Source organism: Oryzias latipes, chromosome 12 (genome assembly GCF_002234675.1).
Source record: "Oryzias latipes chromosome 12, ASM223467v1".
Taxonomy (NCBI): Eukaryota; Metazoa; Chordata; class Actinopteri; order Beloniformes; family Adrianichthyidae; genus Oryzias; species Oryzias latipes.
The window spans coordinates 5868809-5887679 of record NC_019870.2 but is presented as its reverse complement, the minus strand read 5'-3'; the positions used below and the strand labels follow the sequence as shown (position 1 = coordinate 5887679).

Here is an 18871-nt window from a genome sequence, read left to right as displayed (position 1 = left end):
AGGGGGGTTGACTGGGGTTTAAAGTTTGATCATGTCCTGCTACCATTACACACGAGGAAGCAGCAGATGGCGCCAAAAGCATCTCACCACGTTACGTGTGAAGACATGGAGGCAGATACTGGACACAAATACTTGGAGACTAAAAAAAAACACACTTTACGTACTGTTTACAGGGAAAATCAAACTAAACCAGTCTGTGTGAGAGTGATTAGGAACTCAAAGTCTTGAAGGTCTGGTTATATAATTGGCTTTTGAGAGGATATAGTTATAATTTGATGAGAAGATTTGAGGGTAGGTTAACAGCTGTTGGCTGGTAGAGCTTCAGCTCTTGACTGGTAATCCTGTTATATGCTCATAGGCTGGTGAACTCAGGAGCTTGACTCTTTTTGTTTGGCTAATCAACTCAATCACCTGGACTTCCTTACTACAATTACACACATCCGTTGTCTTTATCGGTCAAATGGTCCTTTTTTCAGTTCAGCAGAGGTATGGACTTTGTCTGCTTTCTTTTTTACTCCCTGAAAACTGAAACACATTGAGTGGAAGCATATGACATGAAAAGGTTCTTTACATCACGGGCTATAGGTTTAGATTTGACTGTCTTTGTTGAGTGAAAACGTGTAAATGTAGAACTCTGTAAAAAGTATCAAAAATCCGTATCTGCTGGTGACTCCAGACTAGGGATGGGTACCGCTTGGATTTGAAGGAATTAGGGTTAAAGTGATGAAAGAGAAGAGTTGAATGTGCCAAAGATGCTTTATTTCACTCTGACATTCTGCGCAGCAGACTTTCATCGCTTATCGCCACAACGTCGGCCTTTATTCCTGGACTACGTTATCCGGTGTAAACACTGAACACACCTTGACGTGATACTACACATTAGTTACGTGGTATCCCATCTAGTATGTCGACTGCTCAAATCAAGTGTAAATCCACAGCATAAACCAAATCTTTGTTTAAAATCATGGAAAAATGAAATAATACACATTTAGCTCTTTTCATACATTGGCGTACGATGAATGCAACTGGAACAGTAAGTGTGTAAACTGTGGCATTTGTGCCCACGCAAAGGTTGATTTGGGAAATGCAAACACTTGCCAAGAACTCTGTGTTTAATTGTGTCTATTGTGCAACTATGTAATTATTCTTCCAAATTTCCCTTGATTCAAGCCCATACTTTCTTTTTTTTTTTTACTTTTCATTGTCTTTTTTGTGCATTATCTTGGTTTTTTTTTGGTCCCCAGCCAACTGGATTCTGAAAATCTCCCCAGAATTGTACATGTTCTTCTTAGTTTTATGAATATAGGGTCATATTTTTGTTAGGTGTCAATAACCAAAGACTTCTTTTACTTTTTCAATTTTTAAAAAACCTTTGTTTGCCTTTCAGAAAAATCATGATAATTAAGGGAAATTGGAAAATAACTAAGTGGATCATCATGGTTGGTTACATGGCCACAAAAGAGCTCATACGCTACAGAAGATATCCAAGTTACTTTAAACAAAAACAGACAGACATGGATATACAAATATATCATGGTTCTACCAACATGACGGCTGCTATAAAAGCACACAGAAAGCCCTGGAGGGGTAAATTCTTGGCACTGCAGATTGAACACAGGTCCAAAGTGGGACTAACACCATATCTAAAAACACCTCCATTAGTTTAAGGTTCATTTAGCACTTGCTGTGTGGGATGAAAGGCATCGTCACACCTGTTATCACATGTTCAGGTGCTTGAGACACTTTGTGAATTGACCCCTTTATAGATGCCTGCTGAGGAAGCTCTGCCACGGCAAACCTCAAGCTGATATGCGTAATGAAGGGTGAAGTCGTCATCTTTCCCGATCATTCGCCCCGAGTTTGAACCACTTGGACCCATGCGATCCAAACTGAGCCCATAGCAGACACTAGCCTTTTTGATACAAAGCTCTGTCAACAATCGTGTCTGTCAACAACAAGGTTGGGATACTTACTACCTCCCCTCACACACTTACTACATATTGCCTTGCTTCAAAAGCATATGTGGGTTGACCCAGAGTCCTCTTCATGAGCTCTTTGTGATAAAGGAGTGAGCGCGGAGATTGTTGCTGTGGCGGTCGTCAGAGAAAAAGGTTTTTGTCAATTCATCTCAGAGAGAAAAAAAAAGTCTTATACTTTAATATTGTCTTAATCTGACTCCCACAACAAGATGGTTGCTCTTTTACCGCCCAAGCTTTTACAAGCACACATACAGCATGAGTGCAGATGGATGAGACGGAACATGAAGCTTCTCCTGCGGGGCGGACATCTTTCCACCGTGCTAGCCGACATGCAACCTCCACAGGCTCATTAATCCCTGTTACATTTTCTTTGCCAAAGGTGGGGGGAGGGAAACCTGTTTTAATTGTTTGTTTGCATGTTTTATTAAAGAAATTAAAATTTAGTGTCAAACCATAGACATAAAAGAGTCCATTCTTGTTTATTTTTAAAATAATCCCATGAACACATTACCCGTTTGGGAAGCACTGTGATAAATCAAATAACAGATATATCTTTGGCAACCAAACTGTTCATAATATAAGAAGTAGGAACCCTGTGTCTTACTGCTATGGTGCTCTGCTTCATTCCATGATGTATACTGATCTACAGATGCAAACATGTGGAAGAATTGATAAACTCTTAGAAGTTATTTCATAAAACACAGTTAAAAAAAAAACCTGGCTACTTGAATTAACAAAGTAAATGGGTATATAACTTCATTTGTTGGTGTTTACTTCCCAGTTTTCCAGTGTTATCGCTCATTAATAATACTAACCTCCTGACATCTACCAGGGTTAGTGGTCCATCAAAGGTGTGTTTCTATCAAATGTATTAAAAATATCCTCATATTTCTTATGAAATGAATGACAATGCCCAACACAGAAACAATGAATGGCTCCTTTTTATTAGTAATGCTCTGTTTGAGTGTAAGTTTTAAAATCTACATCCTTTTCTCAATGAGCATTACACATTTCAAATGCAAATCAAACATTGTGACAAGTAAAAAAGTAAAATTTATTGTTAAATCATTTCTTCAAATGGACAAATATACTGTCATTGATTATGAGATAGATGCAGGTCAGGGGTTATGCCTGGAAAAGTGTGTGAAGGTAGAGGGGGGGTCTCTAGGTTTGTAAAATGTTTACCCAAAGGAATCTTTCTATTCCTCATTGATTTTAGATGGTGAACTGTTTATAAAAATAGAACTAGTCTAAAGCAAACTTTCTAACTAAACACAAACTTACTGAATGTCCCCAGCTGCTGATAAAGTCAGCCTCAGCTTAGACAATAAATGTAACCAAAGTCGGATTTCAGCCTTTTTTAGAAAGTCAGAAACAATGAATCCTGTTTTATCTGTGAATTATTATTTTTTTCTATCTCCTCACGAGCTGTTGCAGCACTTCCGCTTTCAAAAACGTGCACTTCCTGCTAGATCTACGAGGCGCCTGCAGAACAGAACACTTCCCTTTTCTCTGCGCTGCTTTCACTCATTTCCTGCACAATACATCAGGACACGGGTACACAGCAAGCTGCTGCTGCTTTTCCAGATTACACCGATTCACAGCAGTGTTTGTGCTGTGATACCTGCTGCCCTTTCATAAATGGACAAACAAACTAGACGCCACATTATAATTGTGGAAACCGGAAAAGAGGGTAAACGCCCATTCCTGAGGTCAGGGAGAGCTGGTGGGGGCTTGTGCTGTGACCTTCCCCAGTGACATTTCAACAAGCGGCTCCCTTATAACATAGTGGGTCTATAGAACAGGAACTGCTGTTGACATGAACCAGGACACGGGCCTGATGCTGATAAAACGCAAAACCCTCCGGGGAGGCTTTGAAAGTTACGCTCCAGGCTGTTCCCATAATATCCATCACTTGATTCTTATCACGAGGTTTCTCTTCTTTGTGTTCTTCGTGCGGTCAAACCAAAATAAAACAACCTGCCTCCATAAATGCGAGCGCAGAAAGCCATCTCCATGCTGCCGGGGCTGCTGAGGCGACTTGCAAATGCCTTGTCAAAGGGGAGAGGTGTTGGGTCACGGGGACTGTCATTGTGAGAGCAGTTAACATGGAAATGAAGGGACAAAATGAGGAAACTGCTGGTGAGGCAGACAAGTCAGGTAGACCTAGTTACCCTCGACAGAAGCATGCCAGAGAAGCAAAAAGGCTGAACAGTGTGTGAGTGAAGCCATTAGGGTCAAAAAACATTTCCTGCTTGAGAGCAGAGTTGATCTGACAGTAAATTGAGATTGCTTCACTCATACAGTGCAGCTGGAGCTCAGGTACAGGTGCAAACACAAACACACACACACACACGGTCACGCACAAAGCTGGATGGACACACACACTTACCCCTCGCCTCAGGCTCCGGAGGCAGTGCATTTTGGGTTTGGAGGCCATGAAGTCGTTGAGGCGGTGGGAGAGGGGCTCCTTGGGCTGCTTTGGAGACTGGGGGTCGTTGGGAACAGCAGAGGGTAAGGGTGGGGATGAGGCTGGGGGGGCAGGTGGGGGCTGGCGGGGGGACGTTAACAGGGACATGAGCTACCAATATGAGGGGGGCGAGTTGGAGAGGGAAACGGAGGAAAAACGTGGAAGAAGAAGAAGGGGCGAAAAATCCCAACAAAAAAAAACAGACAAAAGGAGGAAAAGGAGGGAACACAAAACGAAATAAATAAGGCTCTTACAAATATTAAAAAATGAACACACAACAGAAAGCCCAAACGGAAATTAAGGACAACCAAAAGAATGCCAAACCTAGTGTTTGATAAGATTTGTTGTGGGAATAAACTGTCAAACACAAAAGACATGGAAACAGTTTCAACGAAACAAAACGATCGCGGTGAGTAGGAAGAGTAAAATGTGTTAAAGCAAGCAGCTGCAACAAGGCAAACAGCACAAGAGTCAGTTGAAGCGCATGCTGGATGCTTTTCTGGACATCTTTTTTCGTGTTTTCCTCAATTCACCGCAGAGCTTGAGAACGCCACAGGTGTTATCACTGAACTTAAAGGCTGCATCATTACCCGACTACTACTTCAGAATCGAAGCAGTACAGTGGTCCCTAGAATAACTCGGTTCACATTTTGTGTTCTCGCACATTTATTTTGTTTATTTTTTCTTTTTAAACAGTGCTTTGCATTCTGCTTCCTGATTGGCTGTAGAATATTGTCAATCAATCTCCTCCTTGTCACGCTCCTGTACAGAATGTGTTTAGTTTACGTTAATCTTTGATCACGAGCAAATCTTTAATTTCATGCTATATCCATTGACTGTATATGGGAACTGGACTGAGTGACTCTTTCCCCATCGTGTTTCAAACAGGAAGTACCCGCTGGCTCCAAAAGGCCAAACTTCCATAGACTCCTATTGAGGAATAAACTGCTATTACTCAATCATTCTATTTGCCAGAAGAACCATTCTTGCTCTGCTAGCTTTATTAAACGTATTCTTGTTGATCCTCAAAATATGATTGGAGTGGGATCATTATTTAGTTGGAAGAAAAAAACAATTTCTATGGGTGACGTCACACTCACTCAGTCCAGCTCTCATATACAGTCAATGACTGGACTTTTGTCTCTACGAAGGTTTTTAACTTTGAGTGTTTAAAGAAGAGAGAAAAGTGTAAAAATGTCCATGTTCGTCTGAGAAAAGTGTAAAAAGTGTGTAGTGAGGGGTGTTACAGTCTTAAAAAACATCTATACATCACAGATTTTGTTATTTTTAGAACGCAATACCCGCGATAAACGAGGAACCACTGTTATTAGTGCCAAACAAAAACTTACAGTGCGCATGCATGTGTGAGTAATCCAGCATTTGTCTATTTAAATATAGGAATCCAGTTACTGAAAATCTACAAGGCCATGCTCTGATTTTTTATTTTTCTTTCTAAATTTTGCTGCTACACAAGCTGCCTGGACCCTGTTGCCATGTTTGTGCTTTCTGCTAAGCATTGTATTTTAGTAACACACAGACTCTTATTTTTAAGTTTTTTTCCCCACACACTCATACTCTGATCCAACTCAGCATAAACAGCACCACCAGACAGATGAGTCTTGCTCAAAAGCAGGAATCCGATGCTCCAGACACTCTAGACTGATGATTGATCAGTGGAAAACGGTGAAGGAAGGCTGTTACTTCAGATCTGACAGTGTGTTAATGCCAGTTTGATTCCGTCCATAGAGAAAGGCAGAAATACGTTAGTGTAAGCTACGGAGGTTGAGGATGAAGAATCGGTGTGGGCGCTTGCGAGGGAGGAGGAGGAGGAGGGTGGCAAATAATACAACAACAAAAAAAAACGGCAATACTAATAAAGAACCAGCAAAGGATATGTCCAGCTCAGAGATAAACATAAGTTTTGAGTAACTCATACAAACAATCAGTGGCTACAGCGAACACGCATCTATTGCAAAAGGCAGATCAGATTATCAGGATTTATAACTCCAGCCCTTCATCCCACAAACAGCAAGGTGACCCCCATGTGAGCGCAGCGCCTTTGAACCAGCGAGGCTGGGCTCTAACCCGTGTTCGGCGGTCACCCGTGCGTTACCTTGTTCTTGTTCTTAATGAAAGGCCACAGTTTGCTTTTGCTCTTGCCAGCAGGCTTCTCTTTGGACTCTCTGGAGTTGGACAGGCTGTTCTCCGACACCGTCCTCTTCATGGCCTGACCGTAGTCTTCGAACTCCACGTCACCTGGGGGCTCGAAACCAGACTTGTAGGACTCTACCACCTGATTGGAGTCCTGGAGGGAGAGAAGGTGTAGCTGTTCATCAAAGTCTGATTTTCGAATGATAAAACTATGACTTAGCAGAGGAAGTATGTTGGTCCAGATTGTATTTGAGTATTTCAGTTCAGATTGTTTTGTGACACAAAGAAAAGAGGAAAAGACACAAATGTTTAAGAGGTATCTCAGGACAACATCTGTGACACAGAGGAAGGAAGGCGTTTATCAGCTGCAGTGTACATCGACCTGACTCTGCTGATACACACAGACAGTTGGAGTTGGGTTCTGGGGGTAAAGATCTGCTTTTTTTTCTCCACATGTGGAAGAGGAGAAACAGGCAGAGGAGGAAACATGTGACATGTCCTTCCCCGTCGCTGTTTACTGCAGCAGAGCAGTCTGGAGTCATCTCCCTGGAGCAGCGCCATGTACTCAGCACACATACGATGCAATCCCTCAGGACATTCTTGTTTTTGTCATATAGCAGGCAGCCAACATGTGACATTTCAAAATAAAATACTGCTCATATTCAGAACAGAAGCTCCAAGAAAATAAACTATGGCTGCGCATCAACAGCCAAAAACAAATAAAAGCTGTGCTCTCCACCCTCTGAAGAGAGCTTTTCCTTATCTCCATTTGATTGGAAAATAAATGACAAACGGCCCAATCACTCAAACAAAATCTGTAGATTTACCTAGAAGGCTTGGGTCAAGCGGTTGCATGCAACCACATTGAGTAATATATACATTATCAGCTACGAAATCCCACGAGGATAAATATTTTAGAATTGTACTCAAGAGTGTTGTGCCTTGCCTAAATCATTGAGTAATGCAAAATATTAAATGTTTTAAGTAATATTTACACAAGCTTTTTGAAAATATGTGGAAAATAGAGTTAAATAAACATAATAAAACACACTTTAGTAAAAGTAAAAACAGCTGCAGTTCATTTTTTGAGTGAATAAAAATTATGAATCTTGCCTTTTTTATAGAGGAGGCCTTATAATGTTATTAGTTTATTGCTGCACACTTTCAATGTAGTTTACTGTTGTAAAGATAAAAATAAGAGTTTTAATCTAGACATGTATTTTAGCCAGTATTAGGTTCTTCCTTGGAAAAAAGTGGATGCCGTTTCTTTTTCACAAGAAAAAACTGAAATTTGTGGCTTTGTTTGTGGTATTAGTCCTAACTGTTCTACTTTAGGTCAGATTTGTGAGGTCAAACTAAACCTAATTTGCCACAAATTGACCTTTAGTCTGCCTTTAATGCAGGAGGTGTCGCCAGCGACACTAAATATCATAAACCCTTTGAACTACAATAACTCTTTGACCGTTTAACGTAATTCCTATGGATTCTGAAGAGGCGAAGAGCAGCTTTGTGCTGATTTGCGATAATTATGTTAGTAAAGTCCTTAAGCTAGTAAAATGTTGTATATCAGTGGAAAGGTGCTCCTTGGTTTTGCCTTAAATACTTTACAACTGTAAAGTGTTGCATATCAGCGCAAAGCTGCTTTGCTCAGCTTCAGAATCCATTGGAATTAAATTAGCTGCATAAACGATCAAAGAGTTATGAAACGTTCACAGCGGCCTCGGCGAAGCGCCTTCAAACAAACACTTCCAATGAAAAGTCAGTGTGAATGCGTGAAAATGTGCGTTTTGGGCTGGTGTTCACATGTAGCTACACAAGTTTCCACAACCGTTATTGGGCTCCATGTACAAAACACGCATTACAAGTTTAAACTTTGACGAACCAGGGACTCGGATTTGGTAAGGATGTATAGGTAGAGTCCTTTAAATTGATCATAAAGGTAAAAGGAATAATGGGGTTTGTGCCTGGCTGGAATTCTATGACACCAAGTCTTTTATATATTTAGATAGAGCTGTGAAAGAAAAAGCCTGGAGCAAGATTCGTGAGATTTGCAGCACTTCGACATTTCGCACCCAGCCTCTTCCAACTGTCAGTTTATGCACTAGTATTGCATAGCGATGGTTAAAGGGTTAAACTAATTGGGTTAAACTAGTGTTTTCTGGACAGAAATTGAGGTAACCTTTGTGGCATCATCTGCTAATTTTAAGATAACTTTTCTCCTCAAGCTGCATTTCAGAGTCAGTGAAGTGAGCTTGCTGTGCAAACTCTGCGTAACGGCCCTTTAAAGGGAACTACCGAGTATATTTTTAACACAAAGAAGCTGACAAAAGGCTCAAGGGAGAAACACTGCACTGCTTGGTTCATTGATTTTCTAACTATAAAGAGAAGGCCAGCCCACATACTCAATCTGCCCTTAGTTTAGCGTTTCAAGGTAGGCTGCTCCTCACCAGTTTGTTTGGGAGGGCCCCCTCAAGAGTCCCATGAAGGTAACAGACTTGTTGCTTCAGTGATAGCCTATTTCCACTATGTGTGGGTTGTGATCAGCAGGACGTAGTGAGTAATGTGTCCCATATGGGGTCTGGGCACAGATTTATTACTGTGTGTACTCACGGTCTTGGGCTCGATGCCCTCAGCAGCGCTCGTCATGCCGTCTAAACACTTCCCCACGATGGGCAGCACTTGACGGTCCACCTCAGCAAATGTCTTCATACACACTCCTAGTCTCTCAATTCTTTTCTCTTCCATGTCTTGAAGATTCTGCGTCCCATCAAGGTTATGTATGAAAAGAAACAATTGGTTATTAAACAAAGAATGGTTTTGTAACATAACTTTATCGGTTGGCTAACCGAAAATAACTGTTGGTGCTTGTGTCTACCATGTTATTTTTAGCAGAGTGGGTAGAGGGTTCACATGAACTCACAATTCTGACACAGTATCAGTTATCAAAGGAAACCGTTTTAATGCATTTCTTGTTGTGTTTACCTGAAATATGTTGGGAATAACAGTGTAGTAATGTTCATGCTGCTCCTGGTTGAACTTCTGCAGGTAGGAGTGGTAATCGTTCTTACTGTCGGCGGCCATCTGGTGCCTCACTTGAGCTTGCTGCCGTGCCTGAGAAAAAAAGATGTACGTCAGCTTCTCATCTAACCGCTGCGTCCCCTTTATTAGCAGGCACATTTATTTTAGTGTGTACACATGCGCACAGAGAAACATGGAGCTCGTGGACGCGCACAGGTGCAGGTCACGGAGCAGCCTTCAGGGTTACATTGTGTGAGGGTCAAATCAAACAATTTCAGAGCTATTCCATTGGCCTCACATTTAGGAGGGAATTGCTAAAAATTGGTTCTTTTTATTGGGTTAGTGTTGAGTGAGGGGAAACAGACAGTTAGGAAAGGAGCAGCCTATTACAGAGCCAAAGCAAGCAGATGGAGATGAGATTATCTCAGCTAGACAGCGTGGGGTGTGAGTGTCTAGTTTCTGCTCCCACTGATAGATTAGTTACTCCTATCTGTTTCCTTTTTCCATCCCCTCTTAAGCACACACATGATTTCATAAAGTCTCCAAGAACAAAGAGTCTCCCTAAAAGCCTGTGATTGTAATCTCATGAACTCATATACCCACTTGGGGCAGAGTATTTAAATTTCCCAAACCTAGAACTATCCCTCATTTACTTCCACTGGGTTATGGCCTTAGTCACACCCACACAGGGGTTGCCCCATCCGGGTGTGGGCAATGTTTGAGTTGTCTGAGTCCATGGAGGGTTGTAGAGAGTAGTGCCAGCATCTTAACCTCTTGAGACAAGGACATCACATTGTGGGTTTTATTACCCCTGTAGTGAATTCTTATTACCTGTGACTTGTTGTGAGCTTGATCTCAAAAGGTCAAGGTGAGCGCAGGTGTGTCTTGCAGTTCCCTTGAGCATTGTGCAGCACCCTTAGGGGACTTCATAGAAATGGAATGTACGACTGTCGTGCGTTTGGACAATGTATCTTAAGGTGTTCGTAAAGATAATGTAACTTACCCGCACTTTACGTGCTGGTGAGGCTGTCATGTGGTGTCCCAACGACACAGTCTAGTCGTTAGTAAGGTGCGTGTATTGGCTGGCCCGAGTGTCAGCCCTCGTTTAGCTTGTTCCTGAACACGCGTTCTGTGCACGGTGTGAATTTAACATTATGTGTATAAGTGTCTGTTATGACCTGTCGACCCCAGTAGGCCCGCAAAAAATATGTGCATGAACGTTTTGGCTTTACAGGCTTCTCGAGTGGTCTACAATCTTAAAACTTTGTGCGGGCCACCGGCATGCCCCATGCCGATTAGACACCCTGTATCCACCCATAAGGCCTGTTGAGACTAAGGCTTTAGTCAAGCCAGAATAAAAAGGAACTCAATAACTTTAGGAGTTGAGGTGCATCACTTCCAGCATATAATCCAGATAATATCTCAGTGAAATCCAGCACCAAGCTAAAAACCAAATGTGACAGTCTGTCCGCCTGTGGGAATGCCTCCATGTGCTTTACTGGCCTTGCTTCATGCAAAATGCTGCGTTAAGTAGTGGGGAGGCTGCATTGTCACCGTGGTAACATGGCAGGTGACAAAATGTAGAAACGAGCAGCTGCAGCCACATCACATCCTGTTGTCATGTTCTGGGAGTTATTTGTCCTGCTAACAGCTCAGTGCGTCTGTGTTACACCTCAGAGACTTCCTGTTGTCTCTCTCAAAGCATTCTTTTCGTACACATATAAACATCGATAGATGGCACAGAAAGCTTCAATCACAGTCAGACAGGTCGACTCAGCAGTACGATGTGTGTTTGTGCGTTGAGACACAAGTCGAGACAATGTGTGTCCTCCTCAAATCTCCCAACCTACCTTATGGTAACTTCGCTTCAGCGTATGGCATAAAATAAACGCACAAACACACAATACACACAAAGGTTGGTTAACTTTTCCCAGCTAAAAAAATAGCGGTCGCTATAGTTACACTTCCTGGACCACGAGGCATGTCATCACTCAAAAAAAAAAAAGAAGTTGGTTCACAACTACAATCTCCATGTAAACTAAACTGTAAGTGGGTTTTTATTCTGCTGGAGACTAAGCTAAAGTACCAAGGAGTCTGTTTTTTGACTCGGATGTCACTCAGCTTACGCATGAGTGCAACTGAGCTTCCACACAAAGCCGTAAACCTTGTGTGGATTGCTTTGGCTGCAAAAACAAACCCAAATTGAGGGATCTGCTTGCCAAAGGTTGGTAGAGAGAACTGTTAGAGGTTTGCTGCAGCTTTCCAGAAAACCCCCGAAAAACCTCAACTCTACAACCACAGAACGGACGACATCAGAAACGTGGCAACAAAACATCCTGCAGCTCCTATCCGAACATTTATCATCTAATCTTTTCTTTGTTCGGTTCATCGCCGTCACTGCCAGGAGTCTTCTTTTTTAAAATCTCCTTTTCCATATTTTATCCACTAACTGTGATAATCTAATACGAGGTTATCTCAAAAAATCAAAATGTGTAAAAATAATAGCAAAAATAAGAAAATAAAGTTTTAAAACAACAGTTGCTTTAACAGAAAAATTCTATAATCATGTCCTGAGCTAAGAATAGAAAGACTTTAAAGGGTGTTTTTCAGACAGTAAACAAGAAACAACATTTTCAAAACAGAAATTAGAAAAAAAAAGTTTAGTCTTTTTTACAAACTCTAAAGCAGCTATTTGCTCTTGAAACTAATTAAATTATTGTTTTTAAAAAAATATTTTTTTAAATTAAGGAAACTGTGATTGCTATTTTGGGAATATATTTGTATTTCTTTCATTTTTCATTTAATTTTATGACTAAATGTGATTTGGGGGAATTATTCCTTAAAAATTAGGGAAGTTGATTTCCAAAGAGCTGTAGATGGTGATGAAAATATATAATTTTTAATTAAATAAAGTTGGCAGTTCACCTATTTTCTTACAATAATTAAAGAAAATGTGTGTTTAGATGACATCCTGATGTCATGGACTGCAGTAATCTTAGGTCTACTCACACACAAGCAAAGCTAGCCATGATTTTCCAAAAATGTCAAGAAATAAACCAAAATGAAGACTTGCTGGTGTTTGGTTTGTGTCTGACTCTCTTTTATGCTGTAGGAGAAAAACTAAAGTTAACTCTGGGTTTAAATGCTGATTTCCATTTGAATTTGCCTTTTGTAAATGTTTGGCTGTGCGTCCAGAGTGCGGAAAGAGTCTTTCTTCTGGTGGGTGTTTGCATGAAAATGGGCTCTGAACGGCGCCCACGCCGTGCGCAGCTCTGAGGCAGCAGCTAATGAAGCAGCAGAGGCAGGCGATGCTGACCCATGATGCCTTTCGGGCGTGAGAGCTGTGTGGGGCTGAAATGTTTGGATCATTGAAGGCCCTTTTATTAATCGCTAATGACGGTAGGAAGGAAGTGACATCCGCTCCAAGCCCGGGGGGATCAGCAGAATCATATGAAGGCTGCATCTGTTTGCTGAAGAAGCCATGTGATTTACCAAGCATGAAGTTGCTAATTTGACAGAAATGCAGGCAAACTGCACACATGAAGAACCCAACGGCCTCCCAGAGCCCTGCAGATGCTCCACCATTGCTGCTATTAAATTTGCTCGGCAGCAGATCAGCAGACGTCCAATCAGAGCATCCGTCGGTCATAGAGAGGGCGTGCTGTGTGCAGCATATCTCGTGTTGCCTCGTTGCGTACGTACCTTCTCTACATCAGCTTTTGTCACGTTAATGTCAGCATCCATCCTCTCAAAGTGCTGCTGCGCCCTGTCTGCTTCTTTGCAGTCTCTCTCAAACTTCTTTTTACACTGAAATGACAGGAAACATCATGTATGTAGATGCAGACATGCATTCATCCGTGACATTCAAATGATGACAGAGCTCATACGTCATTCGTGTTTAAGGCCCGGCTTTGTGTGTTCTGCAGAGTTTCTGTCGGTGACAGAGCAGCCGGGGTTTGTTAAAGTCTGCAGCCTGCAGATTAAACTAATATTCACAGTGGCCGTTTGTGGACAGAAAAACAAGCATTCATCCGAGCCTCTTTCGACCCCTCTGTCTGAACAATCCGTGTTTGTTGGGCCAGTGTGCACTCTGAACTGTGCCTCTGCGCCTCACTCACAATGCCAGCATTGAGCGCACAGAGGGGTTCGAGGAGGACAAGGCCATGATGCATCTCCCTCACATTTCTCTGTTTCTTCAAAGGGGCCAGGCGGAGATAAGAAGTGCGGTTCTGGTCATTCAACCAGAAACTTCTAGATCTAAGCTCAGATCTTATCAAAAGGTGGTTTAACAGTTTTTCAAAGTGCCCAAATGCTATCACTCGTGAATTCCTGAATCATTTCATTTTAATTGAGTTCATAATCCTCTTTAATTTTAAATTCCATTCAAATTTTATGTCCTCCACATCTCCTTCAACTTCACTTTATACCCAAATTTCTTCTTTAAAACCAGTTTGCTAAGCTGTAAAGAACAGTTTTTACACAATGAGTCATTAAAACTGACCAAAAGTGAAACTTTTCAGTATTAAATTATACAACCATCAACATACATCGAACCATCTTCCCGTCTTTCTTTTTTGTCATGACTTTTCTTTTGATTTAACCTTTGAATCCTGCTTTACTGTGTCTTACATATATGTCAATGTGCTGCTTCTGAGAAGCCAGTTTTTATCAGCAGATTCATTTCCTGCAAGTTCCACGCAATCTAAACTCTAAAAGAAAGAATACGCATGAAAATGTCAACTTAGAAGTCCGTATAAAGTTGATTAAGTTGTTTCTAGTTGTCCTCTTGTCACAGTCACTCCAGGTTCATGTTCACAATCCCCCATAGCTGTTTTCATTTCAGTTCATTCTCATCAGCACCTATAAGTGTTTGGCTTTCAGCTCATTTGTCTGTTCACTCTTTTTTTTGTTATGTAAAAGCTTATTTAGTAAATGTTTAGCTTTCTGCCATGAAGCCTAGTTTCCTGCATTGCAGGTCCTTCATCCACTGCTTCCTGACAGAAACATTAAGTTTTATAGGTTTTTTTTTGTGCAATCAGAGAAATGTTTCTGTAGTTTTTCTTTTAAGCCACCTTATTTGAGCTTCTTTCCTTTTTTTTAAAGTCTTTATCTTTTAAAATTGGCCTACATTTTTTTTTTTTGGGGGGGGGATTTCTATTGAACTGAAAGCTAAGCCACATGTGTGTCTGACATAATCAAATACTTCAACTAACACTAAGCTGTAAAACTGATAACAGAACAGCTTCATGCAGACTTTTTCTTTTAGGATTATAGAGAGATGTCATTTATTTGAGCACTTCTTTTTCAGCATGTGTGCATGAATGTGGTCACTTACTGATTCCAACTGTTTCCATGAGCTTTCAAGCTGCTGCTGTGCTTTCCGTCCATCATGGAAGTGCTGTGAAAGGAAAAACAAAAGCATTAGCTTTGATGAGCTGCAGGGATTCAAATCAGGTGAACCTGACCTCCAGTGTGGTTTAGATTAAAACATGAGGCACATCAAAGGGAAGTCTCCATTTTACTATAAACTGTGAATAAATCGGGGAAATATTAAGGTCACCAGAGAAAGTTTTAGAGGAAGGATTACAGCTAAACATTTCAGAAATGTAACTTTGAAAGAGTGGCTGTGTTTAAAACAGAAATGGCCCACTTTCATCACAAACAGAAAATCAATGTCCTATGTTCAATGGGTGTTCACGAAACCATTTTAAATGAACTGCAGACACTGGTATTGAATTCATAAGTCATAGCATAGAGGGAGGAAGTGTGAGACTGAACCAGAGCACATGCTGTTCCTCATGAGGCTCCATAAACACAAGTTGTGAGCAAAGCCAGCAGCAAAGTTGCTGCATGAGCTCCCCTCCTCGTCCCTTCAGTTAGTTTCAATTTTTAAAATGAGAACAAGTACCTGCATGCAGTTAGTTTTGTTTTTACTATAAATGACTTGAGCAAGAAACTTCAAGTTACTCACAAACCGCTCTCAACCTTTTAAGATCGCCTTCAAATTTGAAGTTTATTTGGTTCTGAAAATGTCACATTAAATAAATTTCACTAGAATCAACCGATTTTTTTTTTACATTTGAACATTTGAAGTTTTTTTCTTTACACAATTAAGAAATGATGGATCTTTATCCAATTTTTCAATCACTTCATCTTGTTGCACATCTTCAATTTTAAGTTTTATAAATGAACTACAAAGAAATCAAATGTTACTCTCTGTATTTATCTGAATGATCTCAAACTGTCACCAAATCCTATTTAAAATTTAAAAATCATTCAAAACTGATTGATACTGGAAAGAGAGAGATCACAGTGACAGCCTTCTTTTAAAAATAAAAGCATGCCAAAGGTTCTCCAGGTATGCCGGCTTTCTATCACAGACCAAAAATCATGCCTCATGGGTAATTTGGTGATTCAAAATTAACCCTAATGGTAAATGTTGAGTTTGCGACCCTGGGAAAGACCGGTGACCTATCCGCGGTAAATGGCGTATACTCACATTGCATTTAACTACCTCCTTAGAAGGCGCAAAGCGCTTTACATTCACAGTCTCATTTACACATGCACACAACCATTCATTCACACTATGATGGCAGCTCCGCTACTAAACACTGGTGCCCGCCTAACCACCACCGAACTGAACCGGACCTGTAATATTCCAATCAGAGGTCGACCAGGCCACCCCATGGCCACCCAATGGTGTACCCCGCCTTTACCCAACAGTTGATAGGATAGGCTCCAGCAGACCCGTGATCCCAAAAGGTATCATATTGGTTTAGAATATGGATGGATGGAAGTCTGCCAAGGATAATGATGGAAAGACAAAAAGATGAGAAGTCAGGCATGAATGTCTTTGGGTGGAGCAGTAAGGCCATGATGGTTCTTGGTCTGAGCTTCACTGCGGACAAAGTAAAACTGTCTGATAGGTTTACATGGGTTACATCCAAATCCACAGGAAATGGAATTCTAAAAGAACTACATAAAAGAGATCTGTTTTTTTTTAAATGACCCTGATTGGATTTCATGTGTGCAACGATTTTGTCCTGACATCAAGTTGATCTGCCAAAGAATTCGGCTGTGACTGTTAATGAGGCATCCTCTGGTTCAGGGGCAGGAGGCTGAGCTGAATGCTAAGTGCTGCAATTCAACTGCCATCAGAAAGAACGGAAAGCTTTTTCTCTAGCTTCTCTGGTCATTTACAGCCTAAGCCAGCACAAGGAAGTCACTGCTGACTTCTGTTTGTACGCTGTCTGGAACTTAGAGATGTGAAATTGCAGCTGATGGGTAGCTGATCTCACCCTCAGTAACGTGAGGAGTGACTGAGCCCTGGTTTACCTCTAGGAGTCATACTTCTCATTTCCCAAAGTTTTTAGGGAAGCTGAATGAAATAAAGAAGTGTTCCCTGCTTTAAGAGGAAGTATTTGATCAAGCACTAAAACAGGACCCTGACAATTGCAGTTAACAACTTACTTTTTTTTAAACTGAATAATGCTCCAAATGCTTCTCATTTAGGTCGAACAAAGTAGTGAGGCAAAGTGAACCCTATAAGCCAAACACCAAAAGCCACAAAAAGGAAAACGAGTTTTACTCTGGAACATTATTTTAAGTAAACACCTGTCTCCATATCATCATTCAGACATAATCAAACTGTTATTTCCTCACTGCAAGGATAAACAAACTGAAGTGACACTGTCCTACAAACTGTTCCTTCAGAAATGAATTCATTGTAGAGATCAAGAGCAGACTACGATCACCTTTCAATGGATCTGCATCTGGGATGCAGGTAGTGATGCAGATGTTCTGATGAGTGGATTTCCTCTACGATGTACTCTTGTCTCACAAAGTCCATGATTACAACAGATGCATGGTATCGTCCTTAAACGCATTAAAGCCTTAGTCACAATTGCCCTTACAGGTGGATACAGGCTGCGGGCAAAAATAGACAAACCTATATGTGGCATGAAGGTTGCCCGCACCAAACCACTCAAGGATCCCATAGAGAGAAAATGTTCACATTTTTTCAGTGGACATGCTGCGGGTGACATATCGTAGCCAAAACTAGTATAACTTCCAGGGGTAAGGGTGACGTACGTAGGTTGGACAGTCTAGTGTGAATATCACATGGTAAATGCGTGTGAACATAGCATGAGGTAATCACAGCAACATTTGTAAGCAGAAATGCGTCAGATCACTGACCAGAAGTCTAAGTGGCCTCAGCATGAAAGGGAAACTGCTAATGCTGCAAGAACCCAGAGGATTTAACCATCACGTGACCAAAAAAACCCCAAAACTATCTTGTTCAAACTCATGAATACCTTAATTCAAAGTCATTTCAGTTTGAAATGTGTAAAAGCTGATTACTTAAAATCTTATACAATTCTTGACTCCATAACTACAAATCTAGGTTACACTTTCTCTGCATGAGGCATTAAATCCAACTTTTAGTGTGTGTTAAAGTTATGCAGGATTTCCATATATCTCTAAAGTTGCACGTCTGTCATACAGTTGTAACATTACTTGGCTGTTTTATACTCAGTTTGACATGATTTTGGTGATTTCCATTTCAATTGAGAGCCGTCCCAACATCCTACAGACACAAGATGATATTACGGCGACGGTGTACGTGCGGCTTTTGTGACGTGAGTGACCAGTGTCCCACACTGAGGGCTGAAAACGATGGCTCTTAAGCTCTGACCTGTCCTGGGCGTGTCTAGGATGGATCTCTTGGGAGCTGAAGTCTCACTAACAAAACTCACTAGTAGTCAACCAGCATGTTTTGACTTCAACACAGTCGAACTTTCCCTGAACCTGATCCACATCATCAGTGTTCCTTATAAAAGAACACAAAACATTTAGTCAAGTTGCTACTTTTTGCCTTGCATGCTGTGTATTTGATGTAACTTATTAAATGTAACCAACCCAATTTCTAACACGTAAAAAGGTTTTCTGTTCTGAGGATGATGGTTACGAAACGTCTAAGAGTGAGTCGCTGTGAAACGGGAAGTAAAGGCTGGGCCTTCATTTGAGGACCTGTGAGCTCCTAGGAGGACAGCATTCTGCTGATCGAACATCTTATGAGCACATGGTCCACTAAGACTTAGGCTCTTCATCCCATATTAACCCAGACCAATCTTCAACATTACACATCATACTATTGAGCTTCAAACAGTGCATAGCAAAACAAATGCTATGTTTTGGAGTGCTTTTTTTGAGTAACGGTAAATAAAATTGGAGAAATATATTTATATTGCAT

General features: G+C 41.1%; 1 protein-coding gene across 29 annotated transcripts in view; it reads right to left on the bottom strand.

The window, feature by feature from the left end:
• The window catches only part of fnbp1 (formin binding protein 1), a 59612-nt gene that overhangs the window by 15388 nt on the left and 25353 nt on the right, over window positions 1–18871 (bottom strand). For 8 of the 29 annotated variants that reach the window (XM_023960973.1, XM_023960961.1, XM_023960967.1 and 5 more), the window contains exons 5-12: window positions 14954–15016; window positions 13321–13425; window positions 11469–11483; window positions 9583–9711; window positions 9211–9357; window positions 6563–6754; window positions 4372–4560; window positions 1995–2087 (exon numbers count right to left, since the gene is read on the bottom strand). In XM_023960973.1, the coding sequence (XP_023816741.1) occupies window positions 1995–2087; window positions 4372–4560; window positions 6563–6754; window positions 9211–9357; window positions 9583–9711; window positions 11469–11483; window positions 13321–13425; window positions 14954–15016 (933 nt within the window). The remainder of the gene's footprint in view (window positions 1–1994; window positions 2088–4371; window positions 4561–6562; window positions 6755–9210; window positions 9358–9582; window positions 9712–11468; window positions 11484–13320; window positions 13426–14953; window positions 15017–18871) is intronic. The other 21 variants (XM_023960968.1, XM_023960970.1, XM_023960977.1 and 18 more) reach the window with 8 other exon arrangements.